Below are 19,533 nucleotides of genomic sequence, written 5' to 3'. Positions count from 1 at the left end.
AAGCAAAGACTTTAGAGATTGTTTCATACTCTCTGCATCTTGACTGGCCTGCATTAGTTTTGAGGTGATTCTCTAGAAGCAGCTGGATGCTTTCAACCTCCAAACACTGTCAATAAATTCTTCCTTGAATCAAACAAACTGATACATCCTCTGTCTTTCCTCTGACCTGAAAATCTGGGGTTTTTTAATGTTAATTATCCTCTTCAACTTTAGTTGTAGGCTCTCTATATCCCAGCCTTAATCGGGTACTGAAAAATAGGTTTTCAAATTATAATTTTTTTATCAAAGTTTACCTTTTCGGAACTAATGTAGTAATTTACTTATAACATCATGTTAACAAAAATAATTTAGTCTGGTTTATGTCTTTTTCTATAACCTGTATGGACATTATAGGTCCTAAACATCTTTCTAAAATGTTATGTATAATCATTACTGGTCTTTGTTTAACTTAACTTTTCATCTTTTGCAAATAAAAATCTAGTCCTGCTACCTAACTAGATCCTGAGTTTGCAGACAAGCAGTTCCTCTTCAGAAACTATTCAAAATTAGGACTTATACAATGGCTTACATTTCTGTGTATATAGTTTCTTAATGTTTACATTTAGCGATCTGCTTATAGCACTGCCTTGGGGAGAATTGACAATGTTAATTGTAATGTTCTTTCTGTATGTAATTCTCTGCATCTTTCAGATGATTCTTGATCACGTGATAGTAGATCAATACCATATGATTCTTGAAATGTCAATAAATAGTATGGATTCTTGTTAAACTAGCATAAAATGAAATCTTTATTTGGGTGATTACTTGGCGTTCTCTAGACTGCAAGTCTGGTTCCATGTTGGCTGACTTTAATCCAACATTTGAGTACTTAACAGGAGGTGTCAGCTTGACATCTAATAACAAAATTAAGTCAAAAGTAGTTCCCAAGTTCCATGACCACTTTCTGGTTTTACAGATACATTTCTTTACTTTTAAAATGTTTTCCTTTTTAATGTTGGTATGTAAAATGGCCAAATAACAAATAAAAGCAGCAGCTGACTATTTTGGGGGGATGGTACAGTAGAACCCAGTGCATTTTGGCATCACTTTATATAAAGTTAAGATTAAGAGATAGTTGGGGGTTTTTTTGATTTTCCTAATAGCTTTCTGCCATATGTATGTTCTGACAAGAAGTTTTGAACAGGCCCTTAAGTTAATGTGAAAATGCTGTTTCTCAAGTCATAATGTTTGGAATAGAATTTGAAGTTAATCTTTTCCCTGTTCTAGATATCCCAATCAGATGTATAAAGCTAGATGATCCATACAGGTAATGCAGGAATTCCAAAAAAATGTATATTATGATGGCTGTAATACCTTGGGTGTTAGAAACAATGTATATCAGTTGTAGGGGGCACTTTGATTCTTGGTTAAGTAATAGGGATGTTTAGTTTTTCTCTGGATTCACTAAGGGTATGAGCTGTCTCCATTGGAAGCCTTAATTGTGCAAATGTTGAGCCTGATTCCTTGAATTCATGGCTCAGTTAAATCACATATTCTTGAAAGATTCCTGGGCTTTTAGATGAGTGTTTTTTTTGGAAATGATGTAGGCTTCTGTAATGCATTGTTGTGTGGCAGCATGTGGATTTCAAAGAAGAAATACTGTAAGAAACTTTACCACAAGCATCTTTACTATGGAGGAAGTATTTTCTTATTGCATATTAGCAAATGTGATTAAAATCTTAGTAAAGATCAAGCAATTTTTGTAGTTTTTCCTGTGGATTGGTAGGTTGAAGAAAATTCTACCATCTTCTGTTAGTAGGCTACAATTGCCTTGTCTTCACTAAGATTTTTACCATATGTTAGTTACAACCACCTTGTTTCCTTAATGAAGACAAGGTGGAGGGTTTGAGTTGGGGCAGGAGAAAGTTTCAGTAGATCACTTTAATCGCTGTGTATACCCGAGGTGAATTTCTGAAACCATTTCTTTAAACACTTTCTCTTTTCTACAAAAATGTAAATGTTGATAATATGTAATACTGTCTTTAACTAGATCATGCTGTTTTGTTGTGTGTTAACTAACAAATCTCATCTTAAAAGTATAAGTCAGACTTCTTATATCCTTTCTGGTTTAATTTTCTTTCTCTATTTCCTCTCTAAAGGAAGGGTAAACATCTGTTACATAATTGCATAAGAACTGCTAAGGCCATATGGCTATTTTGTAAATATGGTAATAAAATCAGGTATTTAAATCTCAAACATAGAATAGTGGTGGAGTCCTTATGTTATTCACTGTATATTCAGTGTGAGCATCTTGCATTTTTTTCATTCTTCAGCATCTCAGGAATTCTTAGGAAGGAGTTTCTGGTGCTTGAAAGAAGCTGACCAGGAACATGTCAGTTTTGCTCTATACACTGTCTGTGGTTCTTGACCTCTTTCAGTAAACCGGGAGTCTGAAAAGAAGCTTTGGACTGAGGCTGTTCTGTCTCTAGTCAACAAAAGTCCAAGTTTCCACCCATGCAAGACAGGTAGAATGAAAGGGAAAATTAGAATCTCTGTGAGCAGTACTTTAGCGGAGTACTTCAGAAAAGGTGAAGCATAAAATGTTAGAAGTGTACCGATTATATTGGTCTGATATCAGATCAGTGCCAATATAAAGAAAATTGACTATATTGGAAATGATGTGGGAGATATTTTGGCCGATTAAATGCTTGTGTGTGCACGCAGCACAGCGCACAGGCAGCGAGGAGCACAGCCCGGTAGCGTGGAGAGCTGCGTGAAAAGGGAGGGAAGGGGCATGGGGGCTCAGATCAACATCCCCTGCAGTGAGGGATGGAGTGGGGCTTGGGCTGGGATAGGTGCCATCCAGCCGGAGCAGGCACGGGATGGAGCCGTGGGAGGTGGGGGGCAGCTCCCACCGCTGCGCACAGCTCGTCCTGTGGTTCTCACCACTGCTCCTGCCGCACGTGACCCAGGTCTGTGTAGGGCAGGCTGGGTGAACTCTAGCTGCGGGCTGGGGCTGTGTTATGCTGTGCTCAGGGTGGGAGGCGGCAACGCTGGGGGGAGGGAGGACTATAGCGAAATTTGGGGTGGCTGCAGGCCCCTCCCATAGCCCTCCTTCCAGCACTGCTGCTGCCTGCCCCAAGCACAGTGCAACCCCCAGCCCCAGCCTGCAGTTGCAGCCTGCTGTGCCCCACCCCACGCAGGCAGATCTGGGGGCACACATCCCCTCCCCACCCCCCTCCCATGCCCTCCCAGATGAGCAGTGGGAGCCATCCCTCCCACCCTGTGCCCCCTGCCCAGACAAGCCGCGTTTCTGTCCCGCCCCAGCTGGGCAGCGCCTACTTCAGCCCCACTCCCTCACCACAGGGGGCATTGATCTGCATCCCCACACACCTTCCTTCCCCCCTCCCCTTTTCACACAACAGACTTACCAGCTGTATTGGAAATTGGATTGGTATTGGCCAGTATGCCTCCTTAAAAATCAGCAATCATGATTGTTCCCCCAAATCTCTATCAGTGTACCCCAATAAAATATAATCATCAACAAAACTGATTTTGTTGTAATTAAAGTACTAAGAGAGACTCAACAATTTTCAAATATGTCTATTTCTTCAGTTTCTTTTATCCAACTGCTTCTGACTCTTACCTAGTAATTTTAATATTGCACTGGATTTTATAGTTACTTTCTCATCTTCATTTTTGTTTCCCAAACTATAGCATTTTCCTATACACACAAAACTAATTTCATTTTAGTGTAAACATATTTTCAAAGCCATTTATGCTGTTTTTTATCAATGGAAATAAGCAAGCTAAAATACTACTGCTTCTATCTTTATCTTATATGCCCTTTCAACCATTAAAAGTAAAATAAAATGGTATTTCAGAGAAAGGAACATAACCTACTTTTTATAGTCACTTTCCTTCAGCATGACTTGCTGTTGGTTACTGCTTATGGAAATTTATGGAAGCACAAAACATAGCATATACAATAAAGCAGCAAGACTTCTTCCATTGTATCTCTTTACCTTCAAAGTGCTATACTGTGATTATCTTTCAGCTACTGAATGCTGGACTTTAGTTACTTCAGTCAGTTGACCTGCCCTGAAAATCTTTCAAAAGGGGTCAGCATAGACTTTCAGGATTGTTTGTTTTTTGCCATAGTCTCCCATTAAGCTACAACTAGCCTCAGAAATGTTTGGAACATATCAAGGAAGTTGTCATTTTCTGGAACCTGTTTTCTTTTTCCACGTGGAGCAGCTAGTAAATTTTTCACGTTCCCTCAATCATATTTTGGTTTTCCGTGTTAGGGAGAGCAATCTACTAGTACCTGTCACCCAGAATCTTCTGAGGTAGGTAGAATTCTCGCATCTGAAACCTTTGAGAAAACAGCATCAAATTTACAAACACCTGAAAGGCGCAAACTATTTTTCCTCTGTTAGAGTAAGACTCCTTTTAGCTTTATTTTATGGTATCTTTTCTTTTCCAATTCAGTTTCTCTGATATCAGCGTGGTCACTATGTTTGCAGAGGTCCTCTCCTCGCTTATTACATCTAGCTATATTTAGATCTTTTAGTCCTTTATTGAAAGACATTTCCACCAGTGGGATGTCTTTCCATTGGTATTGTGGTGTCCAGAACTGAATGTTTACCTGCAAATATACCAGAATCTCTGTCACCTGGTTCTGTGACATTTCTGTGAATGCAGCCTAAAATGGTACATGGCTTTTTTGCTGTTGCCATTATTATATGGCAGCTTTGTGTATAATTTGCCTTGAGCTGAGCAGTACGGCTACTAGGATGGTCAGTCATAATCCCTCTTTCTCGGTGTGCTAGTTCCTACTTCTCTTTCTGTCTGTCTCTTTGGGTTGGGGAAGGAAGAGTTGTTACTTTTTTACTGCTGTCTCCAAACTTTGTTGTTAGAAATCATTATAGAGAACTTCAGAATATATGTTACAAACACAGTCAGTTTAGGCAACTCTTTGTACTTACCATAGTGTTTCTATATCAGGACATGTAGAAGTATAGCATACCCTGAATAGTTTTTCCATATGGTGTCTGCCTACAACTGGACATTTCAGCCCTAAAAATGAATTCTCAAACTCTTTTGCTTGTAATGGAAATGGTTTTACAGCTTTCACTAAGTGCACTGTGGCCAACTGAATTTTGGGACATGCTTTATTCTAGAATAGGGTTTTAATGTCAAACCTAGGTTCTGGTTCTAGCTGTGTCACTCATTTCCTGTCCTACTTTGGATGAGTAAGGTGACTGCTGTCTGTTTCCTGTCTGTAAAATGGGAGTAGTAATCACTTTTGTAAAGAACCTTAAAGTACTCTGATCTGATGAAACATGCTATGACCAGCAGTACGATTACTGCAAGAGTTCAGTTATTATGGTTCTCGATTCTTTGAAGTGAGCTGTGTCTTCTGCATTATATTAATTGGTCTCAGATTAGCTTGTCCAGGGCAACAATGTTCTGTTGCTTTTGTTCATTCTCCTAGTGCAGTGTACCCACTGACTATGACCCACGTTCACCCCTGCTTGCAATCCTTGTTCTCTGGCACTGTCAGACTAGTTTATGACGGCCTGTAATGATCACATAATACAGATCTAAAGCAAAGTGATTGAGAGTCTAGTCTCTCTTGCTTTGTTTTTTTATTTTGGGAGGATCTATTTTATTTTTAAAATTCACTTTACATATATTTCAAGTTGCTCAAATAATGCAGGAGTTGAATTTGTATGCAATATGATTGCAAGTGAGTTGGTAACACAACCAAGTAAAAGATGTGGCATGATTATGTGGTTAGGGCAAAGGAAAGGTACAGTATGGATGACAATACTGCTTTAAGATGCATAAGGGTTACTTTGGTCATTTCAAAGAAACCTGAAGCCTGAGCTACATGAGATTAAACAGGTTAATGCTGTAGTCTAGGTTTATTTGTAGAATACTGTTGTGCCTACATGTAAAATGTCCCAAAAGTTCAAGCTATAATGACTGGTTGAAATAGGGTGTTTCTGGTAGGTTAAATAATTAGTTACTACTTAATATGAATCTGGTGGTACTGTGTTTGCAGATCCATTATAAAAGTGCTGTGAAGATAAGTGAAATTGTCCTGATTTCTGATGGCTTTGCGAAGTCTCAGAATATTTTGCTTCTTAGAGCTGTGCCTAGAGACTGTATAGTGGGGACCCAAAGGGCATACAACTGAAATGATTGCAGTGCTAGGAAAAATGAGGGAGACTATATTAACCACATCAAGATGTGGATGCAGTAAATCAGTGGTGCTCTCAACCTTTTGGCCTCATGGTCCAGATGAACAGCACAGGGCTGATTCATGGGCTAGATACCTCATGGTATCCAGCACTGTGCCGCCCGAACCTGGCCCTGCATGCCAAAATTTAGTCCTGGATACCAAGCCTTTTGCCCCTGATCTAGTATGCATGTCCACACTTTCCAGCCCACCAGGCTCTATATAGGTCTGGAAATTTGGCAGTAGGGGAGCAGCAATTCATCTTACCACTGCCACCAAACATTCAAACCAGTGGTGAGCTCTGTGGATCAGATCTGGCCTGTGGGCCAGGGGTTGAGCACACCTGCAATAAAATCATTTATGCTTTATTTGGCCCAACTACAAATGATTAGACTGTCAGTTAAAAAAGAGAGGTCTTGCTACTAACTTCAGACTTTTAGGTTTAAAAAATGAATTTACCAGTCACTTGTTTTTATTTTTCACTATGTTGGTAATCATAGAAGGTCTTTTAACCTTCTTTAGCCCATTTCAATTTCCTGCTTGATCCTTCAGCAAAATTCTAAATTTCCTCAATTCTAAAAATGCCTTTATGAGAGATTTGTTACAATTCTTTCATACAACGTTGACATCACAAATGAAATATTACTTCATTACAGATAGAGACATTTAACTACAGATGTTACCAGCCCAAATATGCACAAAAAAAGTACCAAAAAAGGCTGAGCAGGTGAACTGCATCTATAGAAACATCTTTCATTAAACTTTTCATAGTAAATCTTTCCAGATGAGGGGGAAATACCCAAAAAGTATCTAATCTAGTTCTTAAAGCAATAAGCAGAGTTCTTTAGTGCTTCAAGCTCGTAGTTGATGCCATTTTCACAAGGCGGGGATTTTTTTAATATAGCTTTCTTTTGATAACATTGATAAAGCTGCCATTTGCAAGTATCTTGTAATAGGTTAAATCCAATGACTTTCCTTTAAAAGGGATTTTTTTTTATTTAAGGTGCATCTTCAGAGTCTTCTCAGGAGGAACAAACAGCGTCTTGTGAAGGTAATTGAGTGTTGTTTTGCTTTGGGTTTTTTTGCGATTTATTTAAAAAATCGGATTTTCTTAATCACACGCAAGGAAATTGCAGTCCAAGATATTAAAAACAAAAAACCCCAAAGCAATCTGTTACGGTACTTGTTTGGCCCCTGGTATTATACTGAAGTATTCGAATAAAATCTTAAATATTTTTATCCTTGAAAAACCCTTTGCTATTATCCCCATTTTCCTAGGCTAATACCCTAACTGCTGGACTTTCCATCTCATTACAATGTTCATTTCAAAATTATGTTAAATTATTAATGGTGTTGTGTTAAACTAATATACTTACTGCTTCATGTTTTTGGTTTAGGTTCAAATGCTGCTGTTAATATGGATGTATCAGAACCTGTTGGTAAGATGAAAATTGCTTTACTATAACAGGCATATAAAGGGCTTCTAGTATCACTTGTGTTAATTCACAAGTGAGCTAAACTAAAGCTGCCTTAATTGAGCCTTTGCAATTTTTATTGGTACAAAAATTGTCTGCTTTGTGCCTAGATTGGAAAAGAGTTAATAGGACATTAAAATACCACTGCAATAAATTTTGTGATGGCAGATGTATTGGGATTATTTGAACTTTGAATAGGAATACCCTACACTTCTATTCAAAAATCTTATTTCAAATTGCAGAATGGATTTATTATGATCTCCTGGTTTGGAATTGACAAAATGGAATATAATAATGCTGTAATTCTCATAATTTTCTGTGAACCTTAAATTAAATTGTTCTTTTCTTTCTAAAATGATGATGTTTTTCAGAGCAGTTTTGGTGCAGATGTATGACTGTAATTGACTCTCATGCTGTTCTGAGTCTACGGTTAGGTTTACTTTTCACCATAAAAGTGCTGCTTTGTTAAAATAGAATTCTCCTAATCCCTGTGAGTCACAGTTTTCTGATGTCAGCAGACAAACTGGTTTGAAAGCTCCCCATACTATCCATTTCAGAACCAAACAAACTGCCTGTTTAATGTAGCAGGGCACAAGCAAGGTTAAAAATTAAACAGACAGATGCTACTTTTCAAATATGAAACAAACAAAAAACTCCATCAAATTAGTTATTCCTAGAATCAAAAAGAATTTCTAGCTCTTTTTGATTTAATGTCTTAATCTATTTGAATAGTCCCTCTTTTTTAACCTGTAGTGGAAAATGGAGAGACAGAAATGTCCCCTGAAGAATCATGGGACCACAAAGAAGAAACAAGTGAAGTAGAACTTGAAAGTGGCCCATCAGGAGATGCAGGAGCTACTGAGGAGGGTGCCCAGGAAATGATGGAGGAAGAGGAAGAAATGCCAACACCTAAATCAGTGGTAGCACCACCAGGTGCTCCTAAAAAAGAACATGTAAATGTAGTATTCATTGGACATGTAGGTAAGTTGTAAATACCAGTTTCAGGGCAAGGGATGGAGAATACTTGTAATGTATGTTTAACTATACTTTGAGGTTTTATGTAATGCAGCCCCTTTAGTCAAGCCAATGTGTGGTTTTCTTTCTAGTTCTGTAGTTTACTTGTTTCACCAAAAATATAAGTGTTTTCTTTTTTTACAAAACTCCTGTCTGTTGCTCGGTGTTAGGAAGTCACTTTAGAATGAACAGGGCTTTCCTCCTGACACTGCATAGCAAGTGTTACGAATAAGTAGCAGGGGTCCAGAAATTGCCCTTTACATCAATGGGAACTGGGAGTACCAAAGTTTAATCATACTTCCTCCTTAGAAGATGAAAGTATGCATCCTGCCTTGACAAGGTCATAGTATCTTGTTTTAATAATGCAGCTGTGTTCGTCTTTCTAAAGCAGTAATATGTCAGAAAAGGATAGGAGAGGGCCTGCATTTTTTCAGAATAATACCCATGTTTGTGGCTTCTCTGATGAGAATCTGGTTGGTGGATTAGGTAAGGAGTACCCAAACATATCTCCTGCAAAGGATTTAAAAAACGTTTTGCTGGAAAACAATGGTCCCTGTCTGTCCCCGGTAAGATTGCAACTTAAATACTGCTGTTTTGCAGTCAAGAGAATATTGACAACTTGCCAGAATCAAAAAATAAATGGAGAGGTAAACTCAGGACTTAAGTTGCTAAATGCTATGGGCTAGGGCAGGGGTGGACAAAATATGGCCCACGGCCTGGATCCAGCCTGCCAGCTGATTGATCTGGCCCTTAAGGAGCTGTTGGTTCTAGCTGTCACATTGTGTTGAGTGGGCAGGTATGTCCTGACCCTGTCCACAGTTTAAACCAGCTCCCACTCCACGCACTGGATGCAGTGCCAGGTGCACACTGGCATTAGTTGTGGATACTGCCTGCAGGTTCCCACAAGGGATCAGGGCAAGTGCCTGAGGCTGCAGCTGACATGCTGATACAGCAGCATTGCTTGCAGACCCAGGAGGACACCCCGATCCACAGAGGGAAGCAGCTGACTGCATCCACAGCTGATGCCAGTTCCTGCCTAGCACTGCTTCTGCTGCATGGGCTGGGATCTGGTGTAAGATGCAGGGTTATGCTAGAGGTGTGGAATAGTTGGGAGGGCAAGGGAGGGGGGGAGGCATGTTGGGGGGAGAGGAGGGAGAGAGACAAAGACCGCTCTGCCCATGACGGGCGGCAGCAGCCAGTGCTAGGCACCAGGCGAAGGCAAGACCCTGCAGGGGGCATTCTTACCACTTCTAGGGCCCTTCTGCCTGTGCCTGCCCAGAACCCACCCCGGGGCTGCCCTGTGGCTTCTCCCCACTGCCGCCACCCGGCACCACCTGCAGGCCACCCTGGGCCCACAGGGTGGTAGCAGCAGTAGCGGAGAGGAGATGCAGGGCAGTCCTGGTGTGGGCTCCAGGCAGCTGCAGCCAGAAGAGCCCTGGAACTGGCAAGGGTACCTGCTGACAGGCCGGGCTTTTGCCAGAAGCAGTGTTGGGTGGGCACCAGCATCAGCTGTGGATGCAGGCAGCAGCTTCCCCCCTGGGGATCAGGGCATCTGCTTGAACTCCTCCTTGGGTAGAAGGCTGGGCCATAGGCTGTCCCTGTTGAAGCTGTTGCACCAGCTCTTCCCCCTCCAAATCCCACATAGGGAGGTTTGGTGAGCTGTTTGGGGGGGATGGGGGGCGCTGACTCAGATAGCGACAGCTTCCCAAAACTCCCTTGGGCCCAAATAATTGCCCACCCCTGGCCTAGGATCTTGCTTGAATTGTTTAGACTAGGATTTGGCAAACTTTGGAGCAGCAGAGAAGGCAATCAGACCTTTGCAGGGTGGACTTGTGGGCCATAGGTTGCTGACCCATGGTTTTAGACAGTTTGCAAATAAACTGAAGGATGTGAAAATGAAAGGGTGTGGGTGGGATTGAGCCTTGGGTCTAACAGGGAAAACCATAACAATGCAATTTCATTGATTATTTGTAGAATAGATTTCAAGAGAAATAGAAGTTGCATTTCTTGGGATATTTTAAAACTAGATGACAAAGTGCTAGAACAGTGCTGCATGGTCAGGAAATAAGATTATCTCACTTTCACTTGCAGTGTTTAATTTTTTAGTTTTCTTTTCTCTCTCTTTTTTTAACCTTAAATTGAATGAATTTGTTAGCTGATTTTCTTTTTATGTTTGCCAGATGCCGGCAAATCAACCATTGGAGGACAAATAATGTAAGCAAGCTTATCTTTTACAGTAAGAGATTTCTTTAGATGTATAGTCTTGTACTGTGAATTAAAACGCATTAAGTATTAGTAAATAGTAATTTTGATGGCTTTTGTCAGTATAGATTAATATTTTAAGATGAATACCAAAACGGTATTTTTTGATGAATGTCTGTTAATTTGGTTTCTCATTGTCTTTTTGATTCTTTAACTCCAGCAGAACTAATCTGCTGATCTCCACAGGAGTGTCATTTACTTAATAGAAGCATAACTGTACAAAAGCCTGATATTAATAATAAAAAGTAACAGTTTGTTCTTTAAAACGTCACTCCTTTTTTTTTTCCTGAAAGCTGACCTTTCAGCTGCTGTTCATCTACTCTGTTAAGTTGTCCTTTTTGTAAGATTTAAAAAACTATTTGAGTGTACTCAGTTTCTGAGTTAGTTTATGAATCATAACTTCATTTAAAGTTACCAGATTATATACTGTCCATTTTATATAAATTAAGCCTGTTAAATGTATCTACAGTTTGGGTTCTTTACTGATAAAAATGAAAGTAATCTAGTTAGGTGCTCAAGTCTTTGTAAATTGAATGGCACATAATAAGTGTGTGTGGGGGGGGGTGGAAACAGCTATATAAATATTAGTCTTCTGAAAGAAAGTATTGTCATAATTTAAAAATGATACTTTTAGTGACAAAGTGAAAGATCTCTGATTTGCCTTATCCTTTGATCAAACCAGAACGCAGGTCATCATAGTTGATCAAAACACTGTTTCATCTAGTCCAGTGGTTCTCAACCTTGTTAGGTTTGAGGCCTTCAGACAATGCCAGCTCTTAGATTTCTAACAGTGCTAAAATTACGTGGCACACCATGTTACCTGTGAAAGGATCTGTAGGCATTGCAGGCTGCCATGTTACCCTGCTTGAGAATCACTGATCTAGTCATCTTTTCTTCAGATAACGGTCAGCTCTGGGTATCTCAGACGATGCAAAAAATTCTGTATTAAACAAATCTGGAATAGCTTCATTATAGGGGAAGCTGCTTTTTTAACCCCCACTATTCTGTAGTTGCTTTGGCTTCATGGATCATGCTGCAGAAGAAAACACTATTTTTAATATTTTATTATATCTGCATGCAGGTATCTATTTTTTTTATTCCTGCCAAGATGTTTATGTTCCATAAACTAGTTTTGCTGTATTTTTTTCATTTTTACATTTGTTGCCTTTCAGTTTTGTTGAATATCTTTTTTTGCTTGTTATGAAAGAAAGTAAATAGAGTGCCTGTATTTTCTCTCTTTTATATGTTGCTGCCTTTATTATTTCCTTATGAGTAAAATATCAAATTGAAGCTTCTAAGGAAAAACACCACAAGGGACATGGTAGCATTAGACAAAGAGCACCTAGTATAGGTATGTAGGTGTTTTAATATGCAGAAATCAGTGGGTAACGGCACTTCCTTTACTTCCAATCTAAGATGGGATGACTGTTAAAGAAATACCTTTCTTAAACTTTCAGTCATTCCATTGCATTTTTTTAATGTAAAGTCACGTGTTAGGGTTTCTGACCCCTCCCCACCCCCCGCCCAATCTACTTACTGGCTTTTATGTATTCTTTAAATTGTCCATAAACTGAAGCATTTCCAAATTCAGTACAAAAATATTTTTTTGCATGGTGCTTTCATTGGACTAGCTGTCTAAAACATTATCTCTTTGAGATGAGCTCATAGAAGTACATTTATGCCTCGTTTTATGTTTTACTTTCTTAATATATTTATAGTTTTATAGATTTATAGTTTTATGTTTTACTTTCTTAATTTACACTTAAAATGGCAAGTTGTTTTTTGGAGGGTGGCAATTCCAGCTCTGCCCTCTTTGAAACCATGCCTCAGTTCTGCAGAGTAACTTATTCATATACCAGTAGATAAAAATGTAGTTGCCATGTTGTTAACGTAAAATATCTTCCTCCCTCCTTAGGTACTTGACAGGAATGGTTGACAAAAGAACACTTGAAAAATATGAGCGAGAAGCTAAAGAGAAAAACAGAGAAACATGGTATGAAATTTGTTTCTTAAGACTGTAACAACTTATATTTTTCAAGAGCTTCTGTGCAGACTGTGTTCTTTTTTTTTTCCTTTATAGCACTTTATGCTATTTCCCCCAGTATTTCTCTGGCTAGAATTCTTCAGCATGCTTGCATTTATACAGTGTGTTCAACACTGGAGCAGATTCTGCTTATCTGTCCTGCAAAGCATTGCCTTAGCTATGGTGTTGCAGGTCAGCAGATAGCTAGTGGCAGACCCTTCCCTTGTAAATGAGAGAGAGAGATGAGGGAGGGAATTCACAAGCTTGACAGTCTTTTGGGAGTAGGGAGAGATGGTGGCAAAAGTCTAGCCCATAAATATTTTTCACATAAGCTGATAAAGGAATAAGCAGCCATGAATTTAGTTCAGTCACAGGCTGGAAGCGCCGCCCCCCCCGGGAGTCAAAATGTAGCAGCCCAACCTGCTTCCTACTTTCTCCTACTACAGCTCCTGGGCATCTGAGCTCCCTCTGAGAAATGTCTTCTGTTTCTTGGAGGGAATAGGGGGGTTTGAGCAGCAGCTGAGAACATTTTCAGGGGTAGCAGTACTGGAACCCTAGAGAGAGGTAGGTTTTGACCTGATATTTAAATGCATGTTATGGTGGGACAGCAGGACTGGAACATGGCATGAGTTCATTTTATTGTGACAAGCATGAGCAGAGACTGTCTTTTTTCTGGTATCCTATGATAAGCCTGTGGACTTTTCACAAAGACCTTGAATGCTTTGGGTATTTCTAGTCTTAATTCTTTGAATTGAAAATGAAAATATCCTAAATCATTCTCTTAACAAAATATGGCATAGTTAGCAACAAAACCTGGTTTCCACATTGTAGTAATTTATCAAATTTTTCCATAATTGACAGGACTGAAGTTTGGGGAGTTAAGTTTTTCAAAGGTCTACTAAACTTTTCTTGGTCAGAATTGATAGAGCAGAGGTTTTAGTGAGCAAAAGATGGTTATATGCATAATACTTTTAAAGGTGTTAGGGGAAAGACATTTTCTGCCTTGGTACCCTGCGTGGGGATATACAAGCTGAGTAGGATCAGACCAGTTAGTCTGTTGCTGAGAAGTCCAGGAAATTCTGAAGTGTGAGACAGGGTATGATAGAGTTTGTGTAAGTAGTATGTGACCCCTTGATACAGTACTCACTAACAATACAACATTATGTTGAATAATACATGAGCTAAAACAAAGATCCAGGCAGGTTTTTGCTATTAAGGATTCAAAGTATCTGTGCGCTAACTTTTGAATACCTGACAAAATTCAAATCATAGTTATTACTTCCTATCTGCTCAGATTTGTCTGTCCTTATTATAAAACTATATTCTTATTTACTGTCTTACACGTAGCAGCAGTGCCTTATAGTTAAATATTGTTCAAATCCTTTGCTAAACTGCACTGGGTATGTACAGGAAAAATCAACAGTAGTTTGCCAGCTGCCATGCTTCTCCTGATGACCAGTTGTCACGTTGTTTCTTGGTGTTTCCACTGCCTTTCTGTTTACACCTGTTGTCTCTTGTCTTATATTTATTCCTTAGGGCAGAGATTGCCTTTTGTTGTGTTTGTACAATCCCTAGCATAGTGATCTCCTAACCTAATGCTGAGGTCTCTAGGTGCTATAATGCCATAACAGGCATTTTGTCCATTCCTCCCCATTCTTTTCCTATTTCACATGCATGTGGCTTGATTTGATGCTTGTAAGGTTCTCTAATGGACAGTCTTATAAGAATAGGCGTTTAACATGTTGAAAAAGCTGCTTTTAACAGTGGGCAAGCTTCTATAGCAAGAGACTGTTATATTTTGAGACTGTAAAAGTTTGTATTTTTCAGTGCCCTCATGTAGACTTGCCAAATTGTTTTTTGCTTTAGTACAGGAAATTTTAATTAAATTTTGTTCATATTCTACCAACTCCCTCTTATATTTTTGGGCAACCTACTTCTATTAGCTGGTGTCATTCACTAGCAACACAAAGAACAGAAGTCCTGATACCCAGCTTTCATTGGATTATCTTCTAGAAGAAGGGTAAAGCATTTGTAAGTTAGTTTTATCAGAACTTTTCCATAACACTGGTAGAGAATAGAAATGTCCTACATGTTGCTAAAGGGTGTGTAAAATGACTTGCAAATGCTATTTTTACTCTAAATGTTTTAGCCAAGCCATGTTGATTCAAAGTAGGGCAGAAAAATTAATGTAAAGTTTAAAATCTAGCATTAAATTGTAAAATTGGTTGATGCTTGGACTAAAGGTTGCCTTACCTCCCTCTGCCAAGCTTTGTGCCTAGTACTACACAACAATCTGTTATCTAAAAAACTGATTCAGAAGTATGCTTTTCTGTAGTATCCCATCTTGGGAAAACTTGAAACATTCTCTTTAGATGGCAAAGAATATCTAATCTGTTGCCCAGGAAATAACTTTTTTTTGAAAAGAGAATACAGGGGAAAACTAGCAGTTCCTAAGATCTTATTTATAAGCCAGAAAATGAAAGCATAGTTTTCAGTGCCCTTCTTGCTCATATGCAACAGTGGGTATGATGCTTTTGTTACTTCAATTAATGTTAATGCTTAATGCTATTGGGAAGAAGAATTGACCTTCCAGTTCTGTGATATCTGTCTTTTCGTTCTGTCAAGAATTCTTGGGTTATGGAGGAATTGGTGGGCATGAAATCATCTTGATCCTTTTAAGTAGTTTTAAGTCATTTCTATTTCATAACCAACTTTTAAAAAATGTACTGTATGTATTTTCTATGGAGGATTGTGTGTCGAAGGAAAAATAGCATTGTGTGTCCATGTGTTGGAGGAAAAAAGAATAAAAGTATTTTTCTTGATCAAGTTAAATTAATCCTCTTTTGGTTTCTTCAGATATTCATTTATTTCTAAACTGGAGCTAAGCATGAAATATTTGAGTTTACAATGTAGTTATGGATAATAGAGTAGATGTCTATATGGTGGAAGGCACTGCTAAGCAAAAATACTCTGAGCTAGCTCTAAATGCTCTAGCTTTGGAACTGGAAGTGGTGAAGCTGGATTCATGTGGGTTTTACCCAGGCTTGAGTTCCAGTCCAAAACTAGCCCAGGCAGATCAAGCTCAAGAGTATCTCTGTCCAGTTTTATGCTGTATGTCAGGGGCAGGCAAAATGCAACCCATGGGCTGAATCTGTCCTGCCATGTGATTTAATCTGGCCTGCAGGCGTGTGCCCATCAATTAATCATATCTGGTCCAGCCTGCAGCTGCCCCTGCTGTACTTTGCATGGGGCTGAGCCCCGCCGACTCCCACCCTCATGTGTAAGAGAGTAATACTTTATTTTGAGCTATGATGCAATCACCTCCTATATATACTATGGAAGCACACATACATCGGGACAAAAATATTTTAAAAATAAAACTCAAATATGTTATAGTAGATTTTGATTTTTAGTATATGATTTGGTTTTTTTATCCGGTTCCAAGATGGCAGCCCCCTTCTCCAAAAAGGAGTACTTCTGGGGACAAGGAGTGGGACTCCTGGTGGCAAACGTCAGGGGGTAGGGCTGGGACTCCCAGCCCCAAGATGGCGGGACATCCAGCCCCAGAGGCTACCCTTGCGGCCCTCAACAACTCACCAAAACTCATTAAGTGGCCCTTCAGCCAAAATAATTGCCCGCCCCTGCTGTATAGGTATACCAACATTGTTGGTATGACATCTTCTCAGTCTTAACTTACGTGTAGCTATTTTTATGCAACATAACATGGTAAAAATTACATACTGTTCTTTGTACAAAATGTGTTTGAGAGAATTTTAAAAACAACCTTTATGTTAGTAAACATTAATGCAGATTTACATTGTGTGTATTAGGTACCTGTCTTGGGCCTTAGACACAAACCAGGAAGAACGAGACAAAGGTAAAACAGTAGAAGTCGGTCGGGCCTATTTTGAAACGGAGAAAAAACACTTCACAATTTTAGATGCTCCAGGACATAAGAGCTTTGTTCCCAATATGATTGGTGGAGCTTCTCAAGCTGATCTGGCTGTGCTGGTAAGAGAAGCAAATTGAACTTTATTTGTGATTAATTTTGCAACTTAAGTCGATTGGATTTGCATAGATAAGAGTGTTATATTTTGTGGACAATTGTGACATTTTAAACCTTAATGTTGCAGTTTCCCATATTTTCTTGTGTGCCACCTAGAATAAGATATACACCTTGTTTTTGAAAGGCAGAAGAAAAATGTTCCTTGCTTGTAGTAAGTAATTGAGCAGTAGAGGTAGGGAGCTGAGCCTGCTCTATAGTTCTGCTCCCTGTGGGTTGTATGCAGTTATTTTTGCCTTAACCCAGAAAAACCGTAAGCAGCAGGAAGTGTTTTTACTGTATTTCCTCACTTATAATGTGTACCTCAATTTCCAGCAGCTGTTTTTGGAGGTGAAAAGTGCATTTTGTATATGAGAAAATATGGTATTCATATCTGTAATTCAGTTCTGCTAAGTTCATTTGTGTCATGGTAAAATGTTTTCAGAGTTAAATTACTGTTTTACAGCCTATTTAAAGTCCTCCCCCCCGCCCCCAATATTTCATTATGTTATTGTTTTGCAATGTTATAAATGTTAAAGCCCAAGCAGAATGATACTTCTACGCATGCAGGCAAAGGTACAATGGGATCCAATACATGATCCAGGCAGTCGTGCCTCTGCCATGCGGGATCCAACATCAGATCCTATCACACCTTATTGCTGGTACAGCGGGAGCCTGGAATCGACATCTTGGGCTCCCTGTGTACCGGAAGATAGCAAACTCCCGCTGCGACGAGTGGCATAACTCTTAGTCTCAGCAGCACCCCACTGCTACCAGGACCAAGAGTCCTGCAACTGATGGGACTCTCAGCCCCAACAGCGCCCCTTGGCTGCTGGGGCCAAGAGTTCTGTCAATGGCAGGACTCTCCACCCTGACAGCACATGGGGTGCAGCCACCAGCCCCACCAGCTGTAGGACTCTTCCTCCTGGCAGCCCTGGGGCAGTTCTGGGGCAGAGAGTCCCCTCAGCTGCAGAACTCTCAGCCCCGGCTGAGCAGGATTTCCCTGTGTGGCTGGGAGCCCCATCAGCTGACAGCTGCAGGGGGAGACCCTGCTACATGTGCAAATTAAAGCTGAATAGAAACCAGCTATGAAGTTTCTACACATTTTCCAGCTCTAACATAGCTGGATGGACCTTTTCATGGTGTGATAGTTAATTTGTATGTGTAGCCAGTCTAAATAAACTGCACAATCAACTGATTAATTGTATAATATATGTAACATGTAGAAGGGGCCTAAGATTGTAATATCGCAAATTGATACATTTTCTGAGTTTTTTGTTTTCCGTTTAGGCCACCTTAACCTGCCTACAGAACTTATGATATTATCATGCATTGTTCTTTATCGTAACTAGAATGTCATTTCATTATTAACTTCAATGCAACATAAAATCTTTTTTTTATTTAATTAGGTTATTTCTGCAAGAAAAGGCGAGTTTGAAACTGGATTTGAAAAAGGTGGACAAACAAGAGAACATGCCATGTTAGCAAAGACAGCAGGTGTAAAACATTTAATAGTTCTTATTAATAAAATGGATGATCCAACGGTAAACTGGAGTAATGAAAGGTGAGTTCCTAATATAAAAATTAGTCTTTTTTTTCTTCTTGTATAGCTAAATTGTTTTAACTGGAAATGTATGCAGTTCAATATAACTTTTTGGTAGAAGTTCAGTTTGGTTGGAAAAAGGATTGATTTACAATAGGTATTATCAAAAAACAAACACCCCCCCTGTCAAAGTAGATAATATCTTTTTAAGGCTTATATGCAGCCATATTTAACAAAATCACAAGTTCCAACAGCAAGCTTCACTGATAGCTTGGAAGATTTTAAATACATTGAAAGTTGGAGAGAAAGTGACTCGGAATCTATAGTTCTGTTTCCAGTGCTTCCACACACTTTTGCACTAATTTGAATACAACTATATAGCGAAAGGGCCATTCTCAGTCTTCATTTTAAATGTGCTTTCTTATCTCCCCTGGACTGAGTTCTGGTGAATTTTATATACTAATGTTACAGTAGACGCACAGAGCAGTGATAGGTAATGCACTTAAAATAAATGTTGTTGAACAAGTAAAATAGATCAAATTGTCAGGAATTTAAATATGTTCCTATCGTGCTTTGAAGTTTTGTCATGAGAGGCTGAGAAGCAAATGAGACAGTGAGTTATATTAAAGTTGTTCATGGCCATAGCTTGGAAAAAGTGTCCAGACATTGCCCAAACAAAAATAGATACAAAAGATGAGCACCCCAGCAGTCAGCCCTTCCTCCTTATGCTCACATAACTGAGTGATTGGACATTTATCAATTTTGTGTCTGGCAGACCTGTTGCAAGGCTCTGGTTTTCTTATTAGCTTCTGGTAGCAAATGTGAAAGCTAAAACATACCTGGAGAGGTTATGCCTCCTTTTCCAGAGCTGCCTGGCTGCTGTAGAGTATGAGAGAGAGAGAGAGACACTCTACTTCACCCTTCTTCCCTGGAGTCTCCCATGTAGGG

The 19,533-nt window shown here is 39.4% G+C and overlaps 1 protein-coding gene across 1 annotated transcript in view; it reads left to right on the top strand.

Annotated features, from left to right (window-relative positions):
• The first annotated feature begins 1,287 nt into the window (after window positions 1–1,287).
• The window catches only part of GSPT1 (G1 to S phase transition 1), a 35,474-nt gene continuing 17,228 nt past the window's right edge, over window positions 1,288–19,533 (top strand). Inside the window, exons 1-8 of the mRNA XM_014520799.2 lie at window positions 1,288–1,306; window positions 7,230–7,277; window positions 7,624–7,665; window positions 8,455–8,682; window positions 10,896–10,929; window positions 12,893–12,970; window positions 16,831–17,011; window positions 18,452–18,606. Of these exons, the coding sequence (XP_014376285.2) occupies window positions 1,294–1,306; window positions 7,230–7,277; window positions 7,624–7,665; window positions 8,455–8,682; window positions 10,896–10,929; window positions 12,893–12,970; window positions 16,831–17,011; window positions 18,452–18,606 (779 nt within the window). The 5' untranslated portion in view covers window positions 1,288–1,293. The remainder of the gene's footprint in view (window positions 1,307–7,229; window positions 7,278–7,623; window positions 7,666–8,454; window positions 8,683–10,895; window positions 10,930–12,892; window positions 12,971–16,830; window positions 17,012–18,451; window positions 18,607–19,533) is intronic.

This window comes from Alligator sinensis, unplaced genomic scaffold (assembly GCF_000455745.1).
Source record: "Alligator sinensis unplaced genomic scaffold, ASM45574v1 scaffold927_1, whole genome shotgun sequence".
Taxonomy (NCBI): domain Eukaryota; kingdom Metazoa; phylum Chordata; order Crocodylia; family Alligatoridae; genus Alligator; species Alligator sinensis.
Note: the sequence above shows the minus strand (reverse complement) of the source record. Positions and strands in the feature narration are given on the sequence as shown.